The 27,795-nt window shown below is 35.6% G+C and overlaps 3 protein-coding genes across 3 annotated transcripts; all 3 read right to left on the reverse strand.

Annotated features, from left to right (window-relative positions):
• Positions 1-2,489: 2,489 nt before the first annotated feature.
• LOC137972659 (uncharacterized) lies at positions 2,490-4,535 on the reverse strand. Its single transcript, XM_068819391.1, has 3 exons — positions 4,154-4,535; positions 3,822-3,931; positions 2,490-3,400 (listed from the first exon to the last, which is right to left on the reverse strand). The coding sequence occupies exons 1-3, from the start codon at positions 4,522-4,524 to the stop codon at positions 2,490-2,492; spliced, it is 1,392 nt and encodes a 463-aa protein (XP_068675492.1). The 5' UTR covers positions 4,525-4,535.
• A 5,170-nt stretch (positions 4,536-9,705) lies between these two features.
• On the reverse strand, positions 9,706-11,560 carry LOC137972660 (uncharacterized). Its single transcript, XM_068819392.1, has 2 exons — positions 10,689-11,560; positions 9,706-10,175 (listed from the first exon to the last, which is right to left on the reverse strand). The coding sequence occupies exons 1-2, from the start codon at positions 11,542-11,544 to the stop codon at positions 9,706-9,708; spliced, it is 1,326 nt and encodes a 441-aa protein (XP_068675493.1). The 5' UTR covers positions 11,545-11,560.
• A 3,390-nt stretch (positions 11,561-14,950) lies between these two features.
• Positions 14,951-15,436, reverse strand: LOC137972661 (uncharacterized). Its single transcript, XM_068819393.1, has one exon. The coding sequence runs from the start codon at positions 15,434-15,436 to the stop codon at positions 14,951-14,953; it is 486 nt and encodes a 161-aa protein (XP_068675494.1).
• Between the last annotated feature and the right edge of the window lie 12,359 nt (positions 15,437-27,795).

Genomic DNA, 27,795 nt, shown 5'->3' on the forward strand with positions numbered 1-27,795 from the left:
AACTGGAAAAACTGGCTAACTGGTTAATTAACTGGTTCACTGATCGACTGGCTTGTTTGCTTGCTCACTTGCTGGTTAACTTGCTCGCTCGCTTGCTCATTAACTGGTTAACTGGCTCACTTGCTTGCTTGCTCGCTCGCTTGCTAGCTTGCTGGCCTTGCTTGCTTGCTTGCTGGCCTGGCTTGCTTGCTGGCCTTGCTTGCTTGCTGGCCTTGCTTGTTAACTGGTTAACTTGCTTGCTTGTTAACTGGTTAACCTTGCTAGCCTTGCTTGCTCGTTAACTTGCTGGCTGGCTGGCTCGTTAACTGGCTTGCTTGCTTGTTAACTCGGCCGCTGCCGCCGCCGCATCTTCTTCTTCTAGAAAGTTCTAGAAACTCGTACCCAGGCCACCGCTCGTCGGTTTTTTTTTTTTTTCTATTTCTTTCTCGGACATGGATTACCAGGCAGCAGTTTATTTATTTATTTATTTATTTATTTAACTGGAAACGTGAGCATTTTTTTAATTAACCCTAGCAGCAGCAACGGTGCTGTGCGCACGTGTCACGCCGTGCCTAAAGTGGATTACGTGACACCTTCTTTTTTTACCAAGGTCAAGGTCACTGTCATCAGCTCGCATCTTTGGTCTTAATAAAAAAATTTCTCGATCAAGTTCAAAAAATACTTTTAAGCAGCAGCAGCAGCAGTTAAAATTTAATTAACTAGCTAAAGTTCGGTACTTACAGTACCTTTGGCTGCGCACGTTTGTTCGAATTTAGTTAGAGAACGAAATGGATACGTTTGGGCTGCGCCCTTTTTTCCGAATTTAGTTAGAGAATGGGCCACGCCCTAAAATTCTCTCTCCAAATTTCGGCCTTTGGCTCACTCACTTATGCCAAAGAGGAAAAAAAAATTATTTATTTCGGTACTTACAGTTCTTTGGGCTGCGCCGGTTTGTCCGAATTTAGTTAGAGAACGAAATGGGTACGTTTGGGCTGCGCCTTTTTGTCCGAATTTACTTAGAGAATGGGATGAGTACGTTTGGGCCACGCCCTAAAACTCTCTCTCTTCCAATCAAATTTGCGAAATCTCGACCAATCAGAAGGCTGGATTTAGGTCACCTGACATCAAAACAGGCCTGTCCGAATTTAGTTAGCGAATAACTGTTTTGGAATCTACATCCACAAAAGACTGTACCCCTTTTTCAAAAGTGTACAACTTTCTCTAACTAAATTCGGAAAAAACTCACAAATCCCCTCAAATCTGGGTCTAGGGGGACGAAATTAATTAGAGAATTTCGGACAAGCGGTTTCCGTGAACGTCCGCATACCTTTCATACATTTTCCCAATACTGTGGGGGGGAGGGGGGGCAGCGGCAAGAGTTTCAAATCGCGATTTTTTCTTAGGCCCCTTTTTTTTACAATTTTTTTTATTTTTTTTTGGGATTTTGGCCAAAATGGGTGCAAATGCCCCCAAAATCCTCGGCCAACGCCCAAGGAACTTACAGTGCAGCCTTTTGACAGGAAATTGTAGAGTTGGCATAAATTTAAAAGGAATCAAATTTTGGTCAGGTGACCTAAGTCCTGCATTCTGATTGGTCGAGAGCAAAAATCTCACCTCTGCCCCCCCCCCCCCCCGTATACTACTAGTGGTTTGGAAATTCTACCATGCACCACCATCTCCCAGGTCTTAGTGAGATTTAGTTTCATACGGTTTCTAACCGCCCAGTGTTGAATGCTGTTGACCTCAATGAGAGAGTGATCTTGATGTGCGGACACAGGTACGCTTAGTGTAAGATCGTCAGCATATTTTAGTAATAGATTGCGCTCCGGATAAACCGGTCTTATATCGTTTACAATAATAGAAAACAATATGGGCCCGAGGACAGTACCTTGCAGTACCCCTCTGTTAATGCTAACAAATTCGGTGACAAAGCTGTCCACGACTACTCTCTGTTTCCTATTGCTAAGAAAACTGACAATCCAATTGATAACATAAGGATTAATATTAAGTGACATTAACTTATTGCAAACAATAGCATGTGGAACACTGTCAAAAGCCTTCGAGAAATCAAAGGAAAAAACTCTTACAAAGTCCATTGCCCCATCCAGCCATTTTAGCCAATGATGTTGACAAGTAAGGAGCGCCAGGGTTGTGTTGCATCCTTCTTTATAGGCAAACTGGTCTGGGCCAATAGCTGACCTAAATGCAGGAGACAGCTCTTGCTTTACTACCACCCTTTCAAAGAGTCTCATATTAACGTTAGTTAAGGAAATTGGTCTCAGCTGATTACATGTTTCAAAAGGAGTCTCTTTAGGAATAGGAGTAATATTAGCTAGCTTCCACAAACAGGGGACCAACGGTTTTTTTAAGAGAAGAGTTAAGGTATTCCTGGAGGATAAAGTTATCTTCTCGGATTACTTCGGTTTTTTGACATGTGAAACATTATTGATAAAGTAGCATACTTGCCAAATTTAACGGCTGGAAAACGCCGGGTTTCTGAGATACAAGTTTTAGAAGTTTCGTTTCCAAGTAGGGATTTCGCGGCAAAATAGAGATTTGATGCCAGACCAAACGTGTTTGCAGTCCCCGAAGGAATTTCCTGGAATATGCCTTGTTGACAGATCCATTTGATAAAACCATTCGATAATGAAATACGAATCCTCTTTGATCATGGACGCGAGTCGGGAACATGCACTGGTGGCGTTAGATCGCAGTGCTCTACCTACATGCCCCCCACATAACATAACTCTAGACTCCTGTTCATTAGAGAATGAATATCGAAACCCTTTGGCAGACGAAGAGTCGGCATCCTGCCAATTGATTGCAACATTTAGGCCTTCTTCTTTTGCCTGTACCCAAAGCTTCTGGCTAAGATGGCCCTCCGCTGACTTAGCAGTACCTTGCCATAAATCTTCATCGCAAATCCTGCCTGCACCTCGCATTGACAGGTGCCCATAATACAGAAGGGCACCTGTGATATAATTTTTTATCACAAAGGTGCAATTTTGACTAAAATGCCCCCGTATTAGCCAGCAACCATCACAGCATGTTACTGCTCTGGACAAGCTACCGATTTGATCTGATGGGAGTTGTATCATTTGATGTTTGGCATCATCACACATCTCATCAAGCATGTCTTTAATATGAGGAAGGGCAAGGTCAATCACTTCCAAGAAGGGTTTTTCTGAGGTAACACCCAAACTCAAACCTCTCCCAAGGGTTTTCCTATAACTAGCATACCCATGCCCACTTATGAAAAATGCCAAAGAGAGGGCCAAGGATACTATTTGCCTCCGTGAATTCTGGGCAAGTTGGCTGCTCTTGTAGTCTATCTCTGTGGTCCAGCACCCACAACACTTGAAGATAAACATCATAGCCCCTCCAAATCCCTTCTTTTCACATGCAGTCAGAACAAGCTTGCCTATGACAAAAAAAAAAAACCAAAAATTTACAGTCAAAAATAGTTTTCAGTCCAAAGTGTACATTTTTCATATCAGTCAGGATGTCATTGAAAAAAGAAAACAAAAAGCGGTTCAGCAATTTGAATGACATGGTAAGCTTGAATCACACAACAAGAGGTGAGTGCTACGATTTATAATGGTAATAGGACTGAGTGGAGTCCAATTTGGTCTGTATTTTTTTGTAATCATATGAGTGATAAACACGAGTATGATTATATGTAAAAACCTTTCACACTGAAATCCTAAAATTACACACTCGATCGTTTTTCTGATGATATGAAGGTCATACAAACACAGACATCTCTTGAATCAAGCTCAACGAAATTTTTATTTGCACTACTTACTTGAAGACACGGGTATAAATTTCTAATTCATACGCACCTTTACACCTCCCATTGTATGAAGGGCAAGAGAAAACGTTGTTGAAATCTCTGACAAGCTGTAATATGGAGGAGGTTGTGCCCACAAACAATCCCTCTAAAATGATCAAACTGCCGATTCAAAAAAAAAGCGTTCTTTCCATGTGTAGAAACAGTTCACAATTTGACAAAATAAAATGTGAATCATGAAATGTTAAAAAGACGGCAAAGGGAAGCGTATTCATTTTTGACAATGTGAAGGCATACTGAAGTACAAATGTATCACTTCAAATTGTGGAATTTTAGAAAAGCAAAAACGGAACATTACTACAAGCGACCAGAGAAAATACTTACCCAGATTTGACATGACCTTCGGTAGTTGTTTTTTTCAATGGTGGTTGGTAATCTTCATCGGAATCTTCCCCGCAATCTTTGCTTGTGGACGACGCTTCTATGGCGACTTCTGAGCTACCCGTATTCTCCTTCACAAATTGATCGAGTATTCCATTAGCCTCTAGTTTGCGTTCTACGTCTTTTGAGCTCTTGAATTTCTTACCCTCTGGATCCACGTACGTTAAGTGTACTCGATTTCCAGATTCGCGAGACAAGATTTTCCACCCAGCTTCTTCAAGTAGTCCAGTGTTCAGGCGAATTCTTGAAGCGCTTCCCGAGCCGCGAACTTCGTGACGACTTCTTGACCAGTCTTTCTGATCGCCACTGGCCATCAATGGGTATAATTATTTCTTGATAAATGAAACTCTCTCTATATATAACTCTTTTTGGATAAATAAATTTCTATATGATATAAATCCTTGCGATATTTTGTTTCAAAATCATCTACCGAACGCGTTGTCAAACAAAGGATATCGAATGGTGTCTAGCTGTCAACATCCAGAGATTATGGCCAGCAAGGTGTCGTTGCTAGGTGAAGGCGTTATGCCACCCTCTCATTGGTTTCGCGGGAAAAATAGATAAACAAAAAAGGTCAACTTTACCGTATATGGGGGAGTATTTTATGTTTCACCGCTGCAAATACTTACTGTGGACACAGCAAACATGGATGCCATCGAAATACGCTCGAAACAACGGGAAATGAGAAATTTTCCGCAATTTATGGCCGATTTACAACTACAACAGCCAAATACACCATGATAGGGAACTATGTTTTTCAATCTTGTCTCTTAACGATAAATCTTTGGGGTTTCAAACTTGGCAGGGCAAAAGTAAATAGAAGACGGGAAATTTACACCGCAGTGCGCACTCTGGAGCAAAATATTTCCCGAGTTAAGGATTCTCAAAATTCGTCAAGGTAAACAATCATAATTTTGTTCATAAAGATGTAACCATATAACATTTGAATGCGCACTGCGGTGAAAACTTTCGTTTTTGCTTATATTTTTTGCATACCTAATGTTGTCGTGAAATAATAAATCCCGTTTCCGTTTTGAGCTTTAAGGTGAGTTTGAGGGGACCTGACCACGCCCCATATTTTCCTGAATTCCATGCATTCCTGAGCAGTTGACTCCCCCCGGAAAATTTTTTTCAAAACTCTGAGGATTGACTAATAACTGGCCGTAAAGTGGCCTAGGTACTGTTTTTTATTCTGTTCACATACACCGCCAAACATAGCCCAAATTCGGTTAATTTAGCCTCCAGGAATACCTTAAATACTTTAGTTATCGTTGGCGGAAGTTGATAAGCATAATCCCTCCAGATCCAAAACGAAAGTTCACCTGGACCCGGAGCAGTGCGCTCTAATGTACTCAGAAACTCCTATACAGTGTGCACCTCAATTGTAGGAATACGAGTGCCATCCGGGATGGAAAGGACTTTGGGCCAGGAGTACTTATCGTCAATGTTGATAGACTGGAAATATAAATTAATTGTTTTTGGGTCTGTAGAAGAGCTGACGGGTGCATTGCGAGCCTGTCTACCAGTGATCATGGAGCTGGTGTGATAACTACTTCTTCTCTCATTAACAGCACGGATTTGTTCAGCGCGAATGACTTCGTTGATTCGCTCTTGCAGGACATGGTTTTCAGACTCTCTATGACTCCGTGTTTTCCTGATTTTACACAAATGTTTAACAAGAGGAGACATATAGGGCGTAACACTGTTTCTTTTCGGGATGTATGAGAGCATTGCAAACTTTGTATAGACAAAAAGATGGACCAGTTTGACTGGGAACGTTTTACCATTTCTGATGATCCTAGTGATAATGTTAGACGTTTAAGCAACACTCTATTTTTGATGTTTAACGAGTGCTTCCTGGTTAGGTGTAAAACAGGAGTAGGAACGAAGACTAAGGAAGGAATTAATAGCGGTTGATTAAAAACTCTTTCAGCTTGTATTTAAAGGACAGTAGAGTTGGGGTATTTTTAATTTCATAACTAAAGGTATTGAAAATTTTAGGGCCTTGAAAAGAGATAGAAATCCTGCAAAGAGGTAGCCGAAAAAAGGAAGCGTGTCTTGTGTTGTAACAATGAATACTATTATTAACAGAGAAAAAAGAGTCAAATTTAGGAGGGAGATTACCAGTACTAAAAGAGTACATAAATTTTCCTAGTTGTAACAAGTAGATACTGGTTATTTTGAGAAATTTAAATTCTTTAAAAATTGGATCTGTGTGAGCATCACAACCGGACCTGCTTAATATCTGTATCGCCCGTTTTTGTAACATTGTTAACCTTTTCAGGTTACTTTTGTAAGTGGATCCCCAAACTAAATTACAATAATAAAGATACGGAAGAACCATAGAATTACATAAAGTACGTAACGAGGTTTTAGAAAGGAAATAACTGGATCTATAAATTATGCCAATAGATTTAGATATTTTATGCACAGCAAGCGGTATATGGAAAGACAATCATTCAGTATAACACCAAGGAAGAGGGTCTCTGAGACTTGGGGTAACGCTTCCCCATTAATGGAAATGTCAAAATCATAGCAGTCTTTTTTGTCGAGGTCTAAACACCATAAACTTAGTTTTGGATATATTAAGGGAAAGTTTATTTGCAGCAAACCAGGCTGAGAGCTTATTGAGTTCATTGTTTAAGATATTGTTCAAAGTAACCGGGTCCTTTTCAGAAATAAATAAGTTAGTGTCATCGGCAAATAAAATGGATTCTAGGCGAGAAGCATCACAAAGGTCATTGACGTATATGATGAAAAATAGGGGGCCAAGAATTGAACCTTGTGGGACACCACAACGTATTACCTTAGGGAGCGATCTATGGCCGTTATATTCTGCAAATTGTGACCTTTGAAAAAAATAGCTTTTGACCCAATCCAACGCTAGGCCTCGGACCCCATAGTGTTGTAACTTGTCAAAAAGAATGTTATGATTCACGGTATCAAATGCTTTAGACAAATCAATAAATACTCCTGCTGCAAATTCTTAGCGATCAAGGGCGAGAGAAATTTTGTCATACAAATCAACTAGAGCAAGGGAAGTTGAGTGGTTTCTCCTGAAGCCATATTGATTATCATAAAGAATATTAAAATTGTTTAAATACAAAAGATTTCGATTGTAAATAATCCTTTCTAGGAATTTTGAGAAGCAAGGTAAAACGGAAATGGGCCTGTAGTCAGTAAAAAGAATTTGATCTCCAGATTTAAAAATAGGGACAACACGTGCAATTTTCATTTCCCTTGGAACGACTCCGTGAGCGATCGATAAGTTAATTATGTGGGTTAATGGTGTAGCTTTGCAGAGAGCTTACTATTCAAAATGAAGAATGAAGAAACCCCACGCTGTCCTTTTCGTCCAGCTGATCACACAATTATACATCTTTTCACTGAATGTGCACAAGCCACTTTGTTTTGGAAGGATTTTATTGATTCGTTCTCATGCGTTGTTAATTCAAGACTTATCCTTTCCAAAATTGAAATTGTTTGGCATTATACATAAAGATTTGGCACTCTGTTTAGCGCTTAACCACCTAATTATTATTGGAAAGTATTTCCTATATGTAAACGCCCTCAATAGCAAGATACGTTTTTCATTTTTTACTTCTGTTTGTGAAAAAGAATTTAAAAGGAAATTGTAGTTTTTTTTTTTAAGTCGATCTGCGTAGCCATGAATTATGGCTCTTTCTAATGTATTTTGTAATATATTTTGCTCCGTGTTTTTCCTTGTCAGGATGTTATGGGTTTCTGTTTGTTGCCAATTTTGTTTAAGATTAGTACTCTATTGTAATTAGTGATAGTTGTAGTCGTAACCTGTGATTGTGTGTAATGTATTAATAAAAAGAAAAAAGAAAAAAAAAATGTTACGTTTGCCTCATATCTCATCATGGCGTGCAGACATCCTCGTCACTCCGGTCTTATGTTTCTCCTGATTGCTTTTTGGTTTATGTTTGCTGTTGAGCATGGACGTTCTTGGCACCACAATGCTTCTTTCATTAACAAGCATACTTTTGGTAATGATACTGCGAAAACTGAAGCAACAAGTTTTGCTTCTTGTCCATGGAAGCACACTCGTATAATCATCAATCTTGCACGTGGAAAAGGCTACTTCTCTTCGCGAATCAGCTATCACTCTAATTCAGTAGTATAGGAGTTGGGGGTACGAGCACATTTTTGCAAAAATGTTCTCATACCAACCCAACTCTATACTACTTTCCATATAATGGCTTCCAATTTTTTGATCTTATATTTTGGAAATCTATATGTTTTTAAAAATATTTCCATTTTGCGTTTTTATACCTAAGAAAAGCAGAATAGTGCGAGCACATTTTTCCATGTAATTGATCTTGTGTTGCTAAAATTTCTAAGAAAAACAGGAAGTCGATGATGTCATAAAATGGGGGGTTCCCCCAGGAACATTAGTCATCACGAGACGGTCGTATGACCTGTGTTTTTGTTTTATAGTTCAGTCTTACCTTAAAAATGGCTGAGAGTGAAACTGGTTTAACTGATTTGATGGATGAAATGGATTTAGGAGATGTTTATGACACTGGCTACGAAAGGGATGTTGACGTAGAGGTAATGGGTTCTATCGCCAAAACGTAGCCTTTATGAATGAGAAAGTGCAATTGTTTGCTGATTACTGGATGAAGTTATATTCGAATTGCTGTCTACAACGAGACTATGCTGTGGAACTTATTAATGACGGAAAACCCGATGAGGCTAAAGCTGCACTTAAAGATTGGCCTGATTCAATAGGTTCACCTAATGTTCCGCAACTATTTGTTGAAGAACCTCCAGAAAAAAAGCGAAAGAAGCAATCAAAGTATTCGATTGAATGTGATGGTATGATGCTTATCAAGGAAATGGAAGACAATTTTATTAGAGGAGAGCGTGTTCTTTTCGACGTCCCAAATATACTACCTGAGGGTGATGTGAGTTTAGCCGAATATGAAACTCGTATTAAGCAGTGTGAGAACTGTTTTAAGACCATTGAGAACTATGTCATTCAAAATGCTTTTGTATATGGTGCGTGGCTGAGTAAAGCATTTGATACGTTTCAAAACGACAAGAGATGTGGTCTTATTTCTGGAAATTTTGATGGCTGGATTAACCAACGATTTAAAGTAAAACCAAGACGGGCGCGACAACTGCGGAAATTTTACAAACTTTTTTCACCATATAAAAAAGTATTACGTTGTAAGTTGCCATTTATATGGTTTGATAAGAATGGGTTGTCTGTTGTTGAATATTTTGAAAGTCACCCAGCTGTAGCAATGCCTTGGAAGCATGAACTAGATTGTGCTTGCGGTGCTTGTATGTAGACCGGCACTGCTGTGCCGTGACGTCAGCAGCCATTCTACAATTTCATGCTTGCGGTACTTGTATGTAGACCGGCACAGCAGTGCCGTGACGTCAGCAGCCATTCTACAATTTCATGCTTGCGGTACTTGTATGTAGACCGGCACAGCAGTGCCGTGACGTCAGCAGCCAACCTTTTAGATTTTATAGTGACCGTATGCATAACTTGTCACACCATTATTGTGAATGTACCGCTTGTCATCGAAGCAAGATAATGACACTTTATTCAACTCATAGCTTCCAAGTTGATGTAAGTTGCTTCTAATGGTTTTCATGTTATGATGCATTTGTTTGTTATTAAACAAAACGTTTTTGTAATTTTCATGAGTGATGTTCTTTTTGATGATATTCTTTTTGATTCCCTTTGCTGTCTTTCCGCCTTTGTCATTGTCTTTCATGTATGAATACATTTTGGATCTTAATCCAACGAATTCGGTTATCGGTATACCTGCTGCCTCATCTTTGAATTTACCGATTACTTTTTTATTTGTCTTGTCGAAATATTGTGAATCTTGCGAATAATCACTGTTATCGAATTTGTCTTTATTATTCCAAAAGTCTTGAAACGCATCATTAGTTTCAATTTCATAGGTCAAGCTGTCTGTGTCTGTGAATAATAATTTTGCTTTGCTGTCGTATTTTTGTTTGATATAATTATAATGAAAATGATACATTAGTGTCTTACTAAGATCTAGGATACACATACCCACATATGCCGGCCTGTTTAGGGTTAGTGTTTCTTTGATTTTATGCACTGCCACTAGATTTTCATTAAAGATCTTGCTACTAACATATGTTGGTTTAGCAGCCATTTTTAATAGTTTGTTTTCATCAGTTACTAATCTGACATCTACTCGCTTTCTAATATTTTCCATTGTTTTTCCAAATACACTGTTATTCATAAGCTTGAAGAAGTCTTTCTCAAAAGCATTTTTGGCATTGGTTCTCTTCTGTGTGTTGAAATCAATGTATTCTTTCAACCATGGTGACTGATTGAACTCCAACACTCGATGGACTTTAGTTATTTTTAAACCGAGATCTGTGTATAATTGAAGGTTTCTGTAATGGAGTACGTATTTTTCTTTATTGCTTAATGTAGGTATTAATTTATGAACTAAACCAGTTGATACAATAAATTTATCGGCTATTTCTTGGCAATAATTGGAAAGCATATCTTTGTTGACTTTAATTTTTTCAGGTGCTAGTGGGTAGTCATTATGCAAATCATTTAGTTCTTCTGGATATGCTAGGTCGACTTCTAGTATTAAACCTTTATTGCTATCTTCTGTGTACTTGGCTAAGTCTATCTTATCAATATGGTTTTTAGTCATCCATTTGAAACCGCCAGTTGGTAAATATTGACTCATTGCCCAACCATACAGATTGTTAGCATCTAGATACATGAAATATTTTGAGGGCGCCTTTTCATCATATGTTTTCATGTATTTATTATTCGACTTTCCGTATCGGTTGGCTATATAACTGATACCTCCACGCATGCCTTTTTCAATGAATTGAAACATGTCAATATCAGTCATAAGCTCTAATTTAATGTCAGTCATCTTTAACATAGCATCCCATGAAAGCCCTGGAGACGTGAAATAATGACAGGGGTCTAGTTTGTAGTATTGCAGACAGGTCTTTCGAAAGTTTTCAAAGACATCTGCTAACAGAAGTATGTCGGATTTAAGATATAAGTCATGGTACTCACCCATATTTTTCAGATTGAAAGTGTTCCATACATTTTGAGCATGTTTGTATTGATCATCTGTTATATCCTCATCATTTAATATACTGTAAAATTCTTCTTTTGGTGGTAGCTTTTCATTGAATTTATCAAAGCTATCCATGAAGTCGTATGGATATACTCCTTTTTGAGACATTAAATCAAGCTCTTTACCTTTGAATTTTTGAGAAGTATATATTAATGCTTCTTTTGGTAGGTTGCTCACCAGTTTATCAAGACTTGAGCTCATAAATTGAAAACTATCAATAAAGGTCAGATGATTACCCAACATGAAAGCCATATACTTCTCCATGTTGTTAGGTATGGCATTGATGTTCATTTGACACTTTTCACCTTTCTTATTTGTATATTTGTGCTCTTTGACTATTTCACCAATCTCTTGCATTATAAAATGGCTGTCATACCCACGGAGATTATGAAATATTACTGGAATTTTATCAGTTATTCTGAAGTTAAGATTGCAATCTTGATGTGCGGATCCTCTGTACTGACCAGTCACATGGCAGTGATCTCTTGCTCTTACATCAGTTTTATTGTATTCTTTCTCACATATATGGCATTTATCAGCTTTTTGGAATTTTTCTTCATCATCTTTAGTCATTCTTAATGGTTTATTGAAATATTTTTTCATAACCTTCTTACAATATTTGTCTTCATCCAGCATAGCTTCCATAAATTTGTAAACGGCTTTTTCACCTCTGTAAATTTGTACTGGTTTCGTGTATTTATCATCATAACAACAAATAACCTTGTATCCATAACCACAGTCTGTATGCTTCTGATAAGCTTCAGTAAATGATTTGTCATTATTGGGTTGACAGCCATGTATTTTTTCAGTGATAGCCTCAAAATCTGCATATATTACAAATGGAACTGGTAGTTGTTTATGGAAATTATTGAATTTTAGTATGTTGTCGTCTTTTGTTGGCATTTTAATCGCTTGTGTGCCATTCACTTGGATGCAGTTTTCTTTATGATCAGTTAATACTCTTTCAGAACTGAAACACTGAAGACAATGCATGCAAAAATGTTTCCTCTCTTTGTGCTTTGTTTGATTGTACATAAACTTGTTGAAATCTTTGATCAATACATAGTGCTTGTTTTCATTTTCTGTTATAAGAAGCAGATTCATACAATCTTCATACTTTTCTTTTGATACATAAATGGGATAGTTTTGTTTTTCTTCATAACCAAATACATTGATGTTGATCTCATTATGTTTTTCTATTTTGTTGTACTGTTTGGTAGTCACTGGAAATTCAATTCCTGAATAATTTAAATTTTCAATGAATGCTTTATCTGATTTTTTTATTCTTTGAGGATTTCTGTCTTGAGGATTAAGATGTCGAATATGACACCATCTAAAACATTCATTGTCACTGTTTTTTATGTTTATTAAACTTTGAGAACTGTTTCTGAGTTCATGTGGTAGTTTAATGTATGATGATCCTTTGATTGGTTCATATTTTACGATATTGAGATAATGGTTTTCAACTGATTCAACAGTCCAACCAGATCCCTCTGAAATCCAAACTGCAATCTTATTTAGTATGCCTTGTTTTGATACTTCAAGGGATTTGTCTATTTCTGTGTTATTTATGATAGTTTGAGCTGGACTGTTGAAATATGCGGTCTTATACACTATTTCTCCATTTGACATTTTTGTAAATGTTACCTTGAGAGTTTCAACAAATTTTAGTCCTTTCATTGATATTAATATGTTTTCAATATGGTTAGCAACAGCCTTTCTTGTGTTTTGCAGTTGCACAAGTGGGTCTTTTTTATTTTTGATGTTTAACTCATAAGACTTTGTGAACCCTTTTAAAGCTTTGTCTGTTTGCTCTATTATAGTCCTTGGTAATGGAACTGGTTTGTATCCATCTCTGAATTCTAGTGGTGGAAGAATTATGTTGTTTTCATAATCTTGTACCATTTGATTTACACTCTTTCTTGGTTTCGGTATTGGTCTAATTGGTTTTGCAGTCCTCGGAGATGGTACTGGTTTGTTATTTTGTTGATTCAATAGTAATCTGATTAGTTCGGATTTACTCAGTTTTTTGAGATCCTTTCTGTTCATACTATAATGTGGCATATAATTCATTCTATATATTAGTTATAGTAAATAATTCTTTAAGCCATTTTTAGTGCGTTTGAATTCATGCATGAAAATGACTGCTTTTAAAAAAGATATAGGACAACTATTTTAACGCATCCAAATCATGGATGACTTGAGATATAATGAATTTAATCTGTTTCCTCTTGAATAAGTTTCAGAGAGTTTTTAAAGTGTTTGTTCGTGTGTAAATGTTTATGCTTTCCTGCAAGAGTATAGTTATGACCATTGTTGCAAATTTGACAAAACCATTCTTTATGCAACATATAATCTGTTTTCCTTTGACGTCGTTCCTCATCAGTGTAATATCTAGGTCTTCCTTTCGGTTTTACTAATTTTCCACAATCATCACAGTTATAAGGCTTGCTCAGATTTTCCCTTTCCATATATAGATACTATACATTATTTTTTAAGTGTGTTGCGTTTTGATGCACTCTATATTTGTAACCTAAATCTTGAACCATTTTTGCGATTTTTTTATTTTCATATTCGGTTATGTCATCATTCACAATGAAATCTGATGGGCATGATTCTTTAGGATTTGTTAATATTTCAGTTATATGTTCCATAGCAGTTTTTTCCGACATTTATATACTATTATTTAGATATTTTTTCTACATCTGCGTTCAATATATTTGTTACTTTCTTCCATATGTTTAATGACTTCAAATATAACATCATCATAAGAATTGCTCATAAGATACTTACATTTATTCGTTTCATACATCTTTTTCATATGAAGTTGTTTCTCAGACACATTGTATGAACCTGTCGGACTTTTGAATTCAATGCATAAAGAATTGTGTTTGCTTGTTGGGTTTAACAGCATGAGAGATGTTGAGCGTATTAAAGGCGATTTTTGGTTTTCACCTAGACCAGCGATCATCAAAGCTTTTTCGGGATATTTGTCTCTTATAAATTGCACAACTTTGCAATGCAAGTCATATTCACTTTCAATCATTAATTTTTTGCTTTTCATGTTGTAATATCCTTTCTTTCTGATTGATGGTAAAACTTTGTTGGTTACCCAATGTTTGAATTCTCTTGCTACAGGTTGTTTGGAAGAAAGAATGAGAGAATAAAATCCTGATTCATTGATGAATATAGATTTTGCGTAAAAGCACTTAATTATGCTATCTTCGGGGCTTTTTAAGGGGGGGAACGTTTCGTTCCCCCCTAATTTTGGCTTGATTTTTAAGTCCATCAATTTTTTGTCGTCTTCATGCACATGATCTCTGATCGCTTTTCGTGTATTTTTATAGTTCAGTATCAAAGCTATTTCTTTGCCGAGGAACCATATTTGGTGTTTTTTGTCGATGTAACAATTAATGTCTATATTTAGTTCATTGTTTTTGTAATTGGTCTTTTGTAACTCCATTTATATAATGAACTATATATTTTATTTTTAAATATTTTTTGAGTGCGTTTAAACATAGCCAGAAACAATTGAATATTTTTGGCTACGAATAGCAAATAAACAGTATGTACCGTGATTGAGTTGATATATTATACATATATCTGTTTATATATTTTTAACATCTTTTAATGGTATCCAACTGTTGAATTCATCACTGTATCCCTTCCATTTTACCAAAGCTTGTTTCTTTTTATAGTCTCTTCTAATCACTTTATCAATACGGAAAATATCCTGCTTTGCTTTTAATAATTCAGGTTCATAAAAACTGCCTTGTATCTCTTCACCTCTGAGATCTTTTAGTTCGTATGTTATTGGATTAGTGTATTGGATCTTATAAACCGTAAATACTTCTTCAGTCCAGTTTGGAGTATATCCTTTATCGAAAACATTCCGTTTATACTTGGATATTCGAACCTTGTCACCTGTTTTGAATTTAGGTTTCTGTTTTGATGTTTCTGTGTCACCATATAGATTAAAGTAAACGGTTCCTTCATTGCTCTTTTTGCTGGCTTCTACAGGTGTCATTTTTATGCTTGAATGTTTTGTGTTGTTGTACTGTTTCACTAGTTTGGACAGCATATCGAGATACATTGTGTTACCTTGAACAGTGAACTGTTTCCACATTTTGGATTTAATTGTTCTATTCCACCTTTCAACCACTGAGGATTTCTCTTCATTTTCAGTGGAGTACATATGTATCCCATTTTTCTCCAGCAAGTCTTTCAAGTGTTTGTTATAGAACTCCTTTCCCTTATCAACCCATAAATATTGTGGTTTTCTACCTTCCTTAAATATTGATTTGAATGCTTCAGTGACAGATTCGCCTTTCTTATCCTTCAATGGGACAATCCAACCGTATTTGCTGAAAACATCAATAACCATAAGAAGATACCGATAACCTTTATTCCATTTGCTAAACTGTTGCATTTCAACTAGATCACTTGCCCATATTTCATCAATATGATTTACGATTACACGCCGCCGAGTAAAGTTGTGTCTTATGGATGCATGTAATTCATCTGCTAATTTTTCTTGCCAGTTTTCTTTACCCGACGGCTTTTTCCGTTTTTTGAAACTCCTAGACCTAGTTTCTGCTTTGTATTGATAACATTTCTTGCCAACCAATGCCCCCATTGTCTTTCATTATACGGTACGTTGTCTAAAGCTTGAACCATTTTCCTATCTGCTTTATTTTTACATTTCCTATCATCCTTGCAGACGGAATAATCAACGTCATGCTGCATTGCGATCGCATCAGTTTTTCCAGAGGGCATATCATATATTTCCAATATTTGACCAGTTTTTGGGTCATACTTCAGTTGATTTTCCAAATCATTATAAGGTCCTGTATATTTATGACCGGGTAGTGTCCATCCGCTTTTTGGTTTTGGTAATTTACCAATAGCTTTGTGAATATCAAGAGCACCGCCATCAAGATCTTTTCTATTTGTTGTGTATTTCTTTTTAGGTCTTATTTTTGTTGACAATTGATCGAGAGCTTCTGATCCCACTTTATGCAAAACAGGATTCAATTTTCTTAAACTGTAATCAATTGCTTTTTTCTGCAAATTTGGATCTCTCATCAATTCGGAAGTGTAATATCTTCCCATTTCGACTCCTTTTTTTGCTAAATAAGGCACACCTTTTGTTAGGAACAATTCAGTTCCAGTGTTTGCTAAATCTGACATGATCCCTTTGCCTGCCATCTCTGACAGGCTGTTTAGTTTCCCTGTTTTTTAACAAATTTGGTCTTTTTAATGCCGCATTCAGCACAAGTGCAAAAGAACATTAGTCTGCCATTTTTAGTTGTTTTGTAACCTGAAGGCTCAGTACATTCAGTCACTTTCTTTTGTTTAACACAATATGATTTCATAATACATATAAGTTAGATATTTCTGAAATAATGTTCGATAAATGTCTCATTTTTCATTGTATCATTTGTGTTGAATACTTGCAATAAATCATAATATGAGTTACCCTTATTCATTTCATTTAGAAAGTATAAACAGAAGTACCCACATGTTGTTGTTTGTATGTTTTGTATCTGATTGTTTTGATGTAACAAAGTCAAATTTTTCTTTTTGGCATGATTTACAATCTCTTGGAATGGAGGCATACCGAAACTATCAAAATAATTGATGACGTTATCTTTTACATAAGTGGCTACCCAGTGACTTCCACTCATATAAGCTGGTTCAAGATTGTAGATGAATAACGCCTGTTTATGGTTATGTGGAACATTTTCGTCTCTTGACAGTACATCATTGATTGGTATATTCAAATATTTACACCATTTCATTAGATCATGGTTGCTCAAAGGGGTGTTTTTGTGAAATTTTGGTTTCACAATATGTCTCCTATGATTGGAATGTTTCGAAAAGGCGAGTTTTTCCCTAACAGCAGTCCTTTTCCTTTTTTGGTCGAGGTTTTTTTTTTTTTACCATTACCAGTCACATATGGCGGATAACTATAAAATGGAGGGGGCATTCCCATTCTAGGTGCTCCTGCACCATTTTTAAACCAAGGTGGTCTACCTATCCTCGGTGCTCCTTTTCCAGTCATCTTTTTCACAAGATCCAAAGCCAAAGGAATTCCAATGCTAGCTAACAGAGTGCCTAAAAATCCACCTGATTGTGTTTTGGTCGGTTTTATACGAACACCTGAACCTGATTGAAGAGCATTCAATATATCCTGTTTTTGTTTCGTCGATAAAAGATGTTTATATTCTATCAGCTTATTAATTTTATCTTGGAGTATAAGGAAACCACCAGTCTGTTGACCGGATCCAATCAATTTTTTAGCTCCGGCTTCTGCTAAACCACCAAGAGCACTCAACCCAAGGGTTTTACCAATAGTTGGAAGAGCTCTCATTCCAAGTGACAATACGGTACTCAAAAGACTTCCACCAACTTGTTTCCTGATATTCGTCTTGGCGAGTTTTATATCCATTCCTTTGTTCAATTTGCGATTTTTTTGTAATCTTTTTTTTACCATTGCTGGAACATAAAGAGTGTCGTTTCCATTAAGAGAATCATTTGTTAGTCTTAGAACAATTGTTTCCCTTTTATGGTAAGCATTACTCAGATTCTTTTTTTGATTATCTGAAAGTCTTACGTTGATTTCATGAAGTTCAGTCATATAATATATGTTATATAATTCCAGTTACAAAACATATACAAATAAATAGGAATCATTTACTTGATTTCATATTACTATTTCATTTGTGGGCTTACACTATAACCAGTTCATTTCCAACTTTGTCAATGACCACTGTTTCTTCATATAGAACGATAGCATGTACACTGAAAGCACTATCGCCAGCACTATTAGCATTGAGTTTATACCTAAAAATCAACTGTTTAGGATCTCTTGTTACTTTCTCTGCCTGATATGATAGATCGAAATAGATTAGAGGATAAAGAGAGTTGTAATTCGCTAGGTTGAGTTGTGTGCCAGTGTTGTAATCATTTTTCCTCATTGCATAAGACATCAAATCGTTGAAGATTCTTACTTTGCTTTCAGAATCATATTCAGCTTCGGGATAAAAGACACCATTACCATATTCTAGACGACATGTTGTCAAATAACCTTCATTTGCACGATCGGCGTTGATGTTGAATGTATCAAATTCATATGGATTTGCCGCGGAATTCCTTGTTTTAGCTCGTTGTAGGTATACAAAAATTGCTTTGACATTGTCGATACTAGAAGAAATCTGGAAGAATCCACTACCATTCCTAGGACTTGACATTTGATACATTTCTCTGAGATACGTCCATTTATCCTGTTTCAAAAAAGAACCAATGAACTTATCATACAGACTGTCTTTTGGTGTCAATTTTGGAACCCATAGTAGAAATCTGTTAATGACAACCCTTCCATCATCAACTGCGTCAAGTTTTTGAAGTAGTTCGTTATCATCCGGTAGCTTTAAAGTAAATTCAAGCTGCATTGGTACCAACATCTTACCCTCCAACTCTTCAAAAAAACTGTAACGATTGATAGGTATGATTCTATTGACATCAGAATTCCCCGTTGTTAAAAGTCGTCTAGCCTCAAATCCTGCATTTTGATTGGCATTTGCTATAAGATGACTTGTATCCAAGTACCAAAGACTATTCTTGGCTACTGAGCGACTAAAATCGTCACTATATTCGAGGAGGTTTTTGACAAAAACGACCTTGTGTAAATTATCAGTGTCATACACAATTTTACCAGCGCTTTTTATCATCATATGAGCAATCAATGAATGAGATCCATTAATGACTGTTATACGATCTGCACCATAGGCTGCACCATCAGCCAATTTTTGTACCTGGAACTGGATCTCGAAATAAGCATTGTACCAATCGTAAAAACTCGATCGATCATTGATTGTGAATGTATATCCATTTTTCTCCTGATGTTGACCATTGGCGGGGGTTCTAATTACATCATCAAGTTGGAAACGCACCAACTCATTTCTTTGTAAAAATTCGCTTGTTCTAAAAGCCATTTATACCATTATATTATATAATTTTGCTGTCATGTCATTTATTTGAAGACTCTACGCCTTCTTCCAGATCCTGATATCAATCTATTGAGGATCATATCGGTACTTTCATCTTGCTGTTTAATGGGTGAGGATGGAACATTTGCCCTTTGTGTTGTAGCTCCTTTTCTCAAATTTGCCAATTTTTTCATTATCAGGTCTCCTGACTTTTCTGCCGCCGCCTTACCCAGACGATCACCTGCATGGGAAATCCCTGATTCTAATGCCTTCTTTGCCATTGGCTTAGCAAATTTCTTGAAAACAGATGATGCCACACTCTTTAACGGTTTAAAAATATTATCAACTATAAGTCCAGACCCTTTGTGTCGAAAAACAAATCTACCAAGTTTTGGATGATAAAACCTCTTGAATTCATACGGTTTCATTTATACTTTTATGTTATATTATTCTATGCTTTTTAAAATTAGTGAAAAAGCTGTCTCCGCTCCATTTAGATCCAGTAATCTTCTTTTTCCATCGGTTATCCAGATTCTGATTGACGAAATTGTAATTTTATTAACTGGATTAAATGTGACTCGTCGTGGTTCGAGGGTGAAGGAGTAACTTGGAGTTAGTACACTGGTTGAGAATGAATAAATGATGTCTGTTTCTTTGCCGTCTACAAGCGATTTGTTAATTAAATCACAATGAATATTGAGTATGTCTGTGTCTTGACTGAGATTTGGCACTCTTAGTCCAATATGCGTTCCACTTGCCAATATCTTTTTGTCGAAACCGATTAGTTCATTGACATTGCTTGCTCTTAAATCAAGTTGGTAATTTTCAGCTAATGTAACCGTGACCCTGAATGTTGTGTCATCGAATTCAAGAGTTATCAGATAAGTATCACCAGTTTTTGTTATATTTTTTATGTATGTGTTGAAATCTGTATAATTCCATACACCGGCTGGAAATGTAATGTTTTTAAAAGTTGAACCATTATCTGAGCTATATTTGATTAATTGATTTTTGTATCCAGCATTGACATTAAACCAAGTGAATGACATGTTAATGACTCTGTTAAGACCAACAACATATTGCTTGTTATTGTCTAGAATTATAGGTCTGGTAAAATTTGTTGTGAAATCTTCTGGTTTATTATCCCCTTGATTTTTTACAGAATATGATGATAAAACTATCTCTCGTTGCATTATATAATGAAGTTACATTAAATTTTGAAATATTGTTTGTATAATTTACCATATTGTGATTTGTTAATTGTCGACATTTTTAATAATGTGTCCAATATAGAAACACCCATATTTCGCATGTTAATGCTAGTATTACCTGCCAATATCTCACCAACAATTAAATCCAATTTTTTTATCAGTTCTTTCGGTTTGTTGAAAAATATAACATTGCCACCTTTTTGTTTTTTCCTACCAGAACCTTTTATTGTTTCGATTTTATTTTGATAATGTTTTATGTATTCATTTAGAGTTCTCATAGCGCGATCCACTCTTTTGTTTTCCTCTTGCCTATCAGCTTCCGTTATATTCCCACTTTTGTATTGCTTTGTAACGTTTCCTTTGTAGGCTTTCAATTGATTTCTTTTCAATTTAGCATCATTGACAATCTTATTGAGATATTTTTTGTTCTTTCGTTGAGTCATTTCTTGTTGATTCATTACCTTTTCAACAGAATCATAATTTTGAAGACCAAGATCACCTAATATTTCATTATCCATATCTTCATCATCTATTCCATAATCGATCTCATCGTCGTCATCATATTCTGGTGGTAATTCTGGTTCTTCAGGAAAGTACTTAGGATCAACATAAATCTCTTTTTTTCCTTCCAGAAGATCTTGTAAAGATTCTTCATATGTTAGATCACCAAGATCACCTAATATTTCATTATCCATATCTTCATCATCTATTCCATAATCGATCTCATCGTCGTCATCATATTCTGGTGGTAATTCTGGTTCTTCAGGAAAGTACTTAGGATCAACATAAATCTCTTTTTTTCCTTCCAGAAGATCTTGTAAAGATTCTTCATATGTTAGCGGTTTTGGCACCAGTTGTTTTTCTTGCTGTGGCAAAACAGGTTGTTCAAATAATTCACCAAGATTCATATCTGGAACTTCATCCTCTATATCAATGCCGTAATCAGGAACTTCTCCTTTCTTCAGTGGTCGTTTTTTCCTTGGCAACCTTAAAGCTTGATTACTATCAATAACATCATCTAATTTGCTTGTGATTGGTTTGAATACTTTTGAAAATCCCTGTTGACTGGTCTGCTGATCGACATCATGCTTTTTAATTGCATTACGGACATAATTTATCTTATCCCCTAATTCAGATTTACTCTTTGCGAGTTCTTTCCACTTAAGTAAACTCATTTATTGTTATAGTGTTACGTTACATAAAAATGGAAATTATATATAAAAAATAGCGTTTTACACTGTGTTGAACACCATGTTGAACACCATGTTAAACACCATGTTATTGAAACAATATACCCACATAATATACCCATATAATATAAAAATGAAAATACCAAATTATGATACCGACGATAAAGTCACATCCAATTTCGAACAATTATATGATTTTATGCCTGATCGATGCTTCCACATGTTAATTTGTTCGCCTTCAGGAGGAGGAAAAACGAATCTTTTGATGCATATGATTTACAATTTATTGTACTTTGATAAAATATACCTTTATGCAAAAAACTTAGAGCAGTCAAAGTATCAGGATCTCATGGATGAGTTCGAACCAATGAGTGATGAAGCTGGTTATGATGTTATTGAAGCACGCAATGATCAAATTATTCCTGTAAATGATCTTGGTAGTGGAAATCAGAAAATTGTAATATTCGACGATTTTGTATGTGATAGAAACCAAAAACCATTAGTTGACTATTTTATACAGGGGAGACATAAAAACTACTGTGTCATATATTTGAGTCAAAGCTACTATAAGACACCAAAAGATATTAGATTAAACTGCTCACATTTTGCCATTTATGATTTTCCGAGTACTAATGAAAAAAGTCTCATATGTCGTGAAAACAATGTCTCAAAACAATTATACGAGAAAGCAACTAGAGACCCTTTTAGTTCTATATATATCGACAAATCTAAGAAACAAGTAAAGAAGAATTTTGATGAAAAAATATAAACTAATTGTATAACTCAATTATATATGAGTTATTCAAATGGTAAATTACCTGAAGACACTGTTTCGCATGACAAAATTATTGAAATAGTGAAAGGATTGCCTGGTGTTGGTTTTAAACTTACTGATGATGGTGATTATGACATTCAAAATAAAAAATTGAGAAATGTTGCTTCACCACAAACAAATGACGATGCAACCACTAAGAGTTATGTTGATTCAGAGGTTTCAAAGACATTGAAATTAGATGGAAGCAATTCAATGACTGGAGCCCTCAATATGGATGACAGACGGGTTGAGAATATCGCTCCTGCTAGGCATGGTCTAAGCGATGCTGTGAGCAGTTTACATTTGCATAGTTTTTATATGGAGCTCAATGTGGACGATGGTAAAATAGAATTGCAAAATCCAATTGACATGAAAAACCTTGAAATAACGAATCTAAAAGACCCCAGATCAAACAACAAAGACGCCATGAGTTATAAATTTTTTGAAGACAATTTCATGAAAAGGGATGCTTCCGGAAACATCGACTGCAACGGATTAAAATTGTACAATATTTCAGCACCAACACATGAAGATCAAGTTACAAATCTTCAAGAAGTCTGTAAAAGATTCGTTGCTAAACAATTTCAAAGTGCGAGTGTTTTGGCCGAGGATTTAAACTTAAATAACAAAAAGGTAATAAATCTGGCAAATCCTACAGCAAATTTAGATGCTGTCAATAAACAATATCTAGAATCGCATACCACAAACTTGAGATTGGGAGATTATGTGAAAAGAGATGGGACAGTTTCTGTGACTGGTGATTTTGACTTTGGTGACAATAAAATAACGCAAGTTGGAAACGGTTCAAATTCGACTGATGTAGTAAATAAAGGATACATTGATACTGAACTAGCCGCCAAACCAAATGTCAATCAGGTTGTGTTACGAGATGGCACTCAAGAAATGGTCAACGATCTGAACATGTCTTTTCACAAAATAATCGATTGTGGACAACCGACTGATACTAGAGATGTTACTAACAAAGCTTATGTCGATGATCAATTCTCAAGATGTTTAAAATTGGATGGAAGCAATGATATGACTTCAAATCTAAACATGAACAATCAACGAGTAATAAATCTCGGAAACGCTACACATAATCAAGATGCCATTACTTTGAAGCAAGTAAATGATGCTTTTTCAACTATAAGTACTGAAAATAATAAATACACAGACCAAAAAATAGCGGAGAGTCATATAAGCACACACGAAAACCGTAAAAACGTCTTAGCCTATGCAATGGATGATGGAGAATTTACAGAAGATTTTGGAATACAGGATGTTAATTTAATCACCTATAATGACTCGCCACATAAAACGAACAAGAAGGCATTTACTATGAAAGTTCTAAAAACAAATGACGGATCTAGTCTGTTTAAAGGAAGGTTTGATTTCAATTTATTCAAGATGATACGTGATGATTCCAGTGATAATTATACAGTGTGTGTTGAAGTCTATTTCGAAAAAGATGGTAGACATGACACAGAGTTCAACAGATTCAATATACAATTTGAAAGACTGAACATGAACATCGACAATTACAACACAATAAGAATAAATTCCGATTACAAATATTTTCGCAGTATATTGAATTTGAGTCCTGATGGTACTTCTAAACAAATCCAAAGAAGGTTGTATGTTAATGTTCAATCTGTTTATGACAACCTTAGCCCTAGTCTATTGCCTTTATACGTTGTGATTTATGGCATTAAAGGTGAAGCTAAAAACGATCTCGATTTCACGATCTATGATTATGAAAAGGCGTATGAGGTTGCAAATAATGAATTTCAAATGCATGTTCCGATTGATATGAATAACAACAAAATAACAGGTTTATCATCTCCATCAGGTGATAATGATGCTGTCGCCAAAAAATATTTGAAAGATAATCTTCTTACATCTTATCTCATTGGAAACACAAAAAATAGCAATTCAGATTGTGATTTCCTAATTCCTAATACTTTTGGTTGGTCATTCGAATTAAAGCATTTATTGCAGGAAAAAATTTACATTAAACAAATTTCTGTCTTAACTGCTGACATAATAAATACTAATTATTCACTCATATTAAAATCTGGTGCATCAATTTCTTTGCAATACAATCTTGATTTTACAAGAGGCAATTTATTAACTGTCGATATTTATCGATTATTTGATAATATTACCGAACTTAAAATTAAAGTAACTGGTGCAAGACCAAGAAGATTTATTTACTTCATGAAATTGGGCACTTTAGCTTTTTAAAAATATGTGATCAATATATATGAGACGAAAAAACGATATTAGACCATCATACCGTTCTGATGCAAAGATACAATATAACGTAAGTATATATGTACATAAAATCATTGTTGAGATATGTAAAGGATTCATTCGAAAAAACCAAACATGATCATCCATATTACGATGACAAAGCATTAAAATCCGCTTTAGTGTATCAGTATGTGTTTTGTTATTACAATGGATTTGAAGAAATGACCATTCTAGAGATTCTTGAATTGGAAGGCTATGATATGGGATTGATTGGCTATGGATCTGGTAGATTGACTAGAGTATTGGAGTTTTTGTTTGGATGGTCTAATGTGTTTAGTTCTCATGCCATTTTACATGATGCATTTGGTAGGTTTTACCGAAGGAACAAAATTGGTGAAGGATACACTTACTGTTTAAGAGGATATGTGCCTCATTTCATGAAAAACAGCCCATTCTTTGGGCATTTAACAGGTTTGCATTATTGTGCATTCAAACAGATAGCAATCTAAGCATATAATATATGACTGACAAACGAAAAAAAATATTTGACTGGAATCACATTTCAGATTCACTGACTGAAGATCAGGTTGATGAACTAAAGAGCTATTATAAAACATATCACAGAAAATGCTGGGCTTTTAAGCAGGCTGTAAAACGGTTCAAAAGATTTAAATTGACAGGTAATAGTATTTCTGTTCTAACTGGAGCAGGTGGTTTGGTTTCGGCTGTGGTGACAGGAGGTATAGCTCTTGTAGCAATAAGCACTTGTGCTTTGTTAATCAAGTCTTACATGGATTTCCAATCACTGGATCTTAAAATACAAAATTGCACATACGCATACCAAAGTTATCAACATCTATTGAATTCAATAAAAGACATGTTGAGAAGCGGTGATTTTCAACCATCGTTTCACACAGAATTAAAAAATGTAGATGATTTTGTGACTGATGTTTGTCCTAGTGTTGATAAGTTCTACGCTAAATACAATGACAAATTCATTCCTTAACTATTGTGTTTATTTCATCGATTATCAGTGTCTTTATGTCCTTCCAATATTGTTCATATGATTGAAGTGTCTTTTTGGATTTACTCGTCTTGACCTTTTCAAAAGGAAGATCAAGCATTTTAAATATTTGTTTCAAAATGAAATTTATGTTAATCATACGCTTTCTGTCTATATTCACAGATTTTACGACCTTACCAATTTCATCAAAAATTCTCAATATCTTATCTCTATTTTTCACGGTTATCTGAAAACCATTTTTTGCAGCTATGTTATTCATTATGTTTTCTATATGATATTTTCGCTGATAGATTGATTTACGGTGAAATCTGTGTTTGTTTTCATATTCTATAAGAGGTGTATAACCTTGAACTGTTCCGAATTTTTTACAAACTATGGTATTATCCCAGCTTTACTATAAACGGATCACCGCAACATTGTTCTGTTTTTTTAGTATGCTTTGATATTCGTTTATTGCAAAATGGACAGACCACTTCTTCCATATTGACAAGTTCTTCATGTATTTCTTTACAACTCATTATACTATTATATCATTACACTATTATATGAGATATTAATTTTATACAATAAAAACATATAGATTTTCAAAAATAGTAGAACAAAAATACGAGATCAAAAAATTGGAAGCCATTATATGGAAAGTAGTATAGAGTTGGGTTGGTATGAGAACATTTTTGCAAAAATGTGCTCGTACCCCCAACTCCTATACTACTTAATTCTGTCTCAACGTTTCACTTAATTCGTTTACTTATCACTGGGGATGTATGTTTACTTGTCGCCAAACGATAGCAAAAAACCACCAAGTCGTGAGCTGTGATGTTTGCAACTGTTAGTTTCACATTAAGTGCCAAGCATTTACACCTCAAGATTTCCATAGATTAACGAACTGGACCTGCAACAGATGTTTTTCTCATCATTTACCTTTTGTTAGCAACTCCTTAGCTGATAGTCTGAATGACTCTGGGAGTGAAGATGAGAACACTGATCCGTTGAATGTTGGCCATGAAGCCAGGGAAGAATTCATTGAATGGTATCAAATCAAATATAAACAGCTACTACAAATGCAACCTTAAGCATGCTCACATTAACATCAATGGTCTGCACTGTTTAACAAACTAGATGAAGTTAAGGAAATTCTAAACCACAAATTATTTGAAGTGTTATTTAGTAGTGGACCGCCTTTGCACGCGCGGAGCACCATTGTTAAGAAAATATGGTAACCCATTGATGCGAAAAATCTTGTTTTTACAGCCATGATGTGATCAACCGTACGTACGTACGTACGTCCGTCTGTCCATCCGTACATCCACCCCTCCATGTATGCCAATGTGACCAGTATCATGCTAGTTTGCAGCATACATCTTTGATATTGGACATCCATCTTTTGATCAATTGACACCTGTCAAAATAAGGAATCCGCTGACAAGTATCATGTGACCATATCCCGGGCTCAAGCTTTTTTTTTTTAAATTGACTGCTGACCAGGTACTGGTTTTCGATTGGATTGCAGGCTCAACCCAGGTCAACTCACCTGAACGTAAATGAGACTTCATTTTTCGCACGCTTTCTGTGGCTCGACGCCGTTACACCACCATACTACATCAACGAAACTTCTTACACAGTCAATGCTTTTCGTATTCAGGTGGAAAACGGTTTGGAAGTTGTTTTCTTTCTGCATTTCTCACTGATTTCAATTCAGTTCCACATATCATGATATCTGTGGTCCACACTGGTGGCTACGAAGTTATTTAAGTCAAGCATCGGCAGCAAACTGTATTCTCAATTTGCTTACAGCTGCTTTTTTCTCGGTATTGCAATTTTTAGCACATCTTTAGAAGCCCTGATAACGTTACATGATGCCTGGAGGAGCTATGTCTAGAACAGAAACGAAAGGAGAGCGAAAGAGAACGACAACGACAAAACAGAATACCATTAATAGCTCTTACTTAACGGAAAAATTTACTCCACA

Source organism: Montipora foliosa, chromosome 10 (assembly GCF_036669935.1).
Source record: "Montipora foliosa isolate CH-2021 chromosome 10, ASM3666993v2, whole genome shotgun sequence".
NCBI classification, from domain to species: domain Eukaryota; kingdom Metazoa; phylum Cnidaria; class Anthozoa; order Scleractinia; family Acroporidae; genus Montipora; species Montipora foliosa.

Coding starts and splice junctions, on each gene's coding strand:
- LOC137972660 (XM_068819392.1), bottom strand. CDS start 11,544: ATGAGCTCAAGTCTTGATAAACTGGTGAGCAACCTACCAAAAGAAGCA. Junction 10,176..10,688: donor TAAATTTATTGTATCAACTG/GTTTAGTTCATA, acceptor TATTATTCACAG/ACACAGACAGCTTGACCTAT.
- LOC137972661 (XM_068819393.1), bottom strand. CDS start 15,436: ATGTATCTCGATATGCTGTCCAAACTAGTGAAACAGTACAACAACACA.
- LOC137972659 (XM_068819391.1), bottom strand. CDS start 4,524: ATGGCCAGTGGCGATCAGAAAGACTGGTCAAGAAGTCGTCACGAAGTT. Junction 3,932..4,153: donor GAAGGTCATGTCAAATCTGG/GTAAGTATTTTC, acceptor TTGAATCGGCAG/TTTGATCATTTTAGAGGGAT. Junction 3,401..3,821: donor ATACAATGGGAGGTGTAAAG/GTGCGTATGAAT, acceptor TTTTTGTCATAG/GCAAGCTTGTTCTGACTGCA.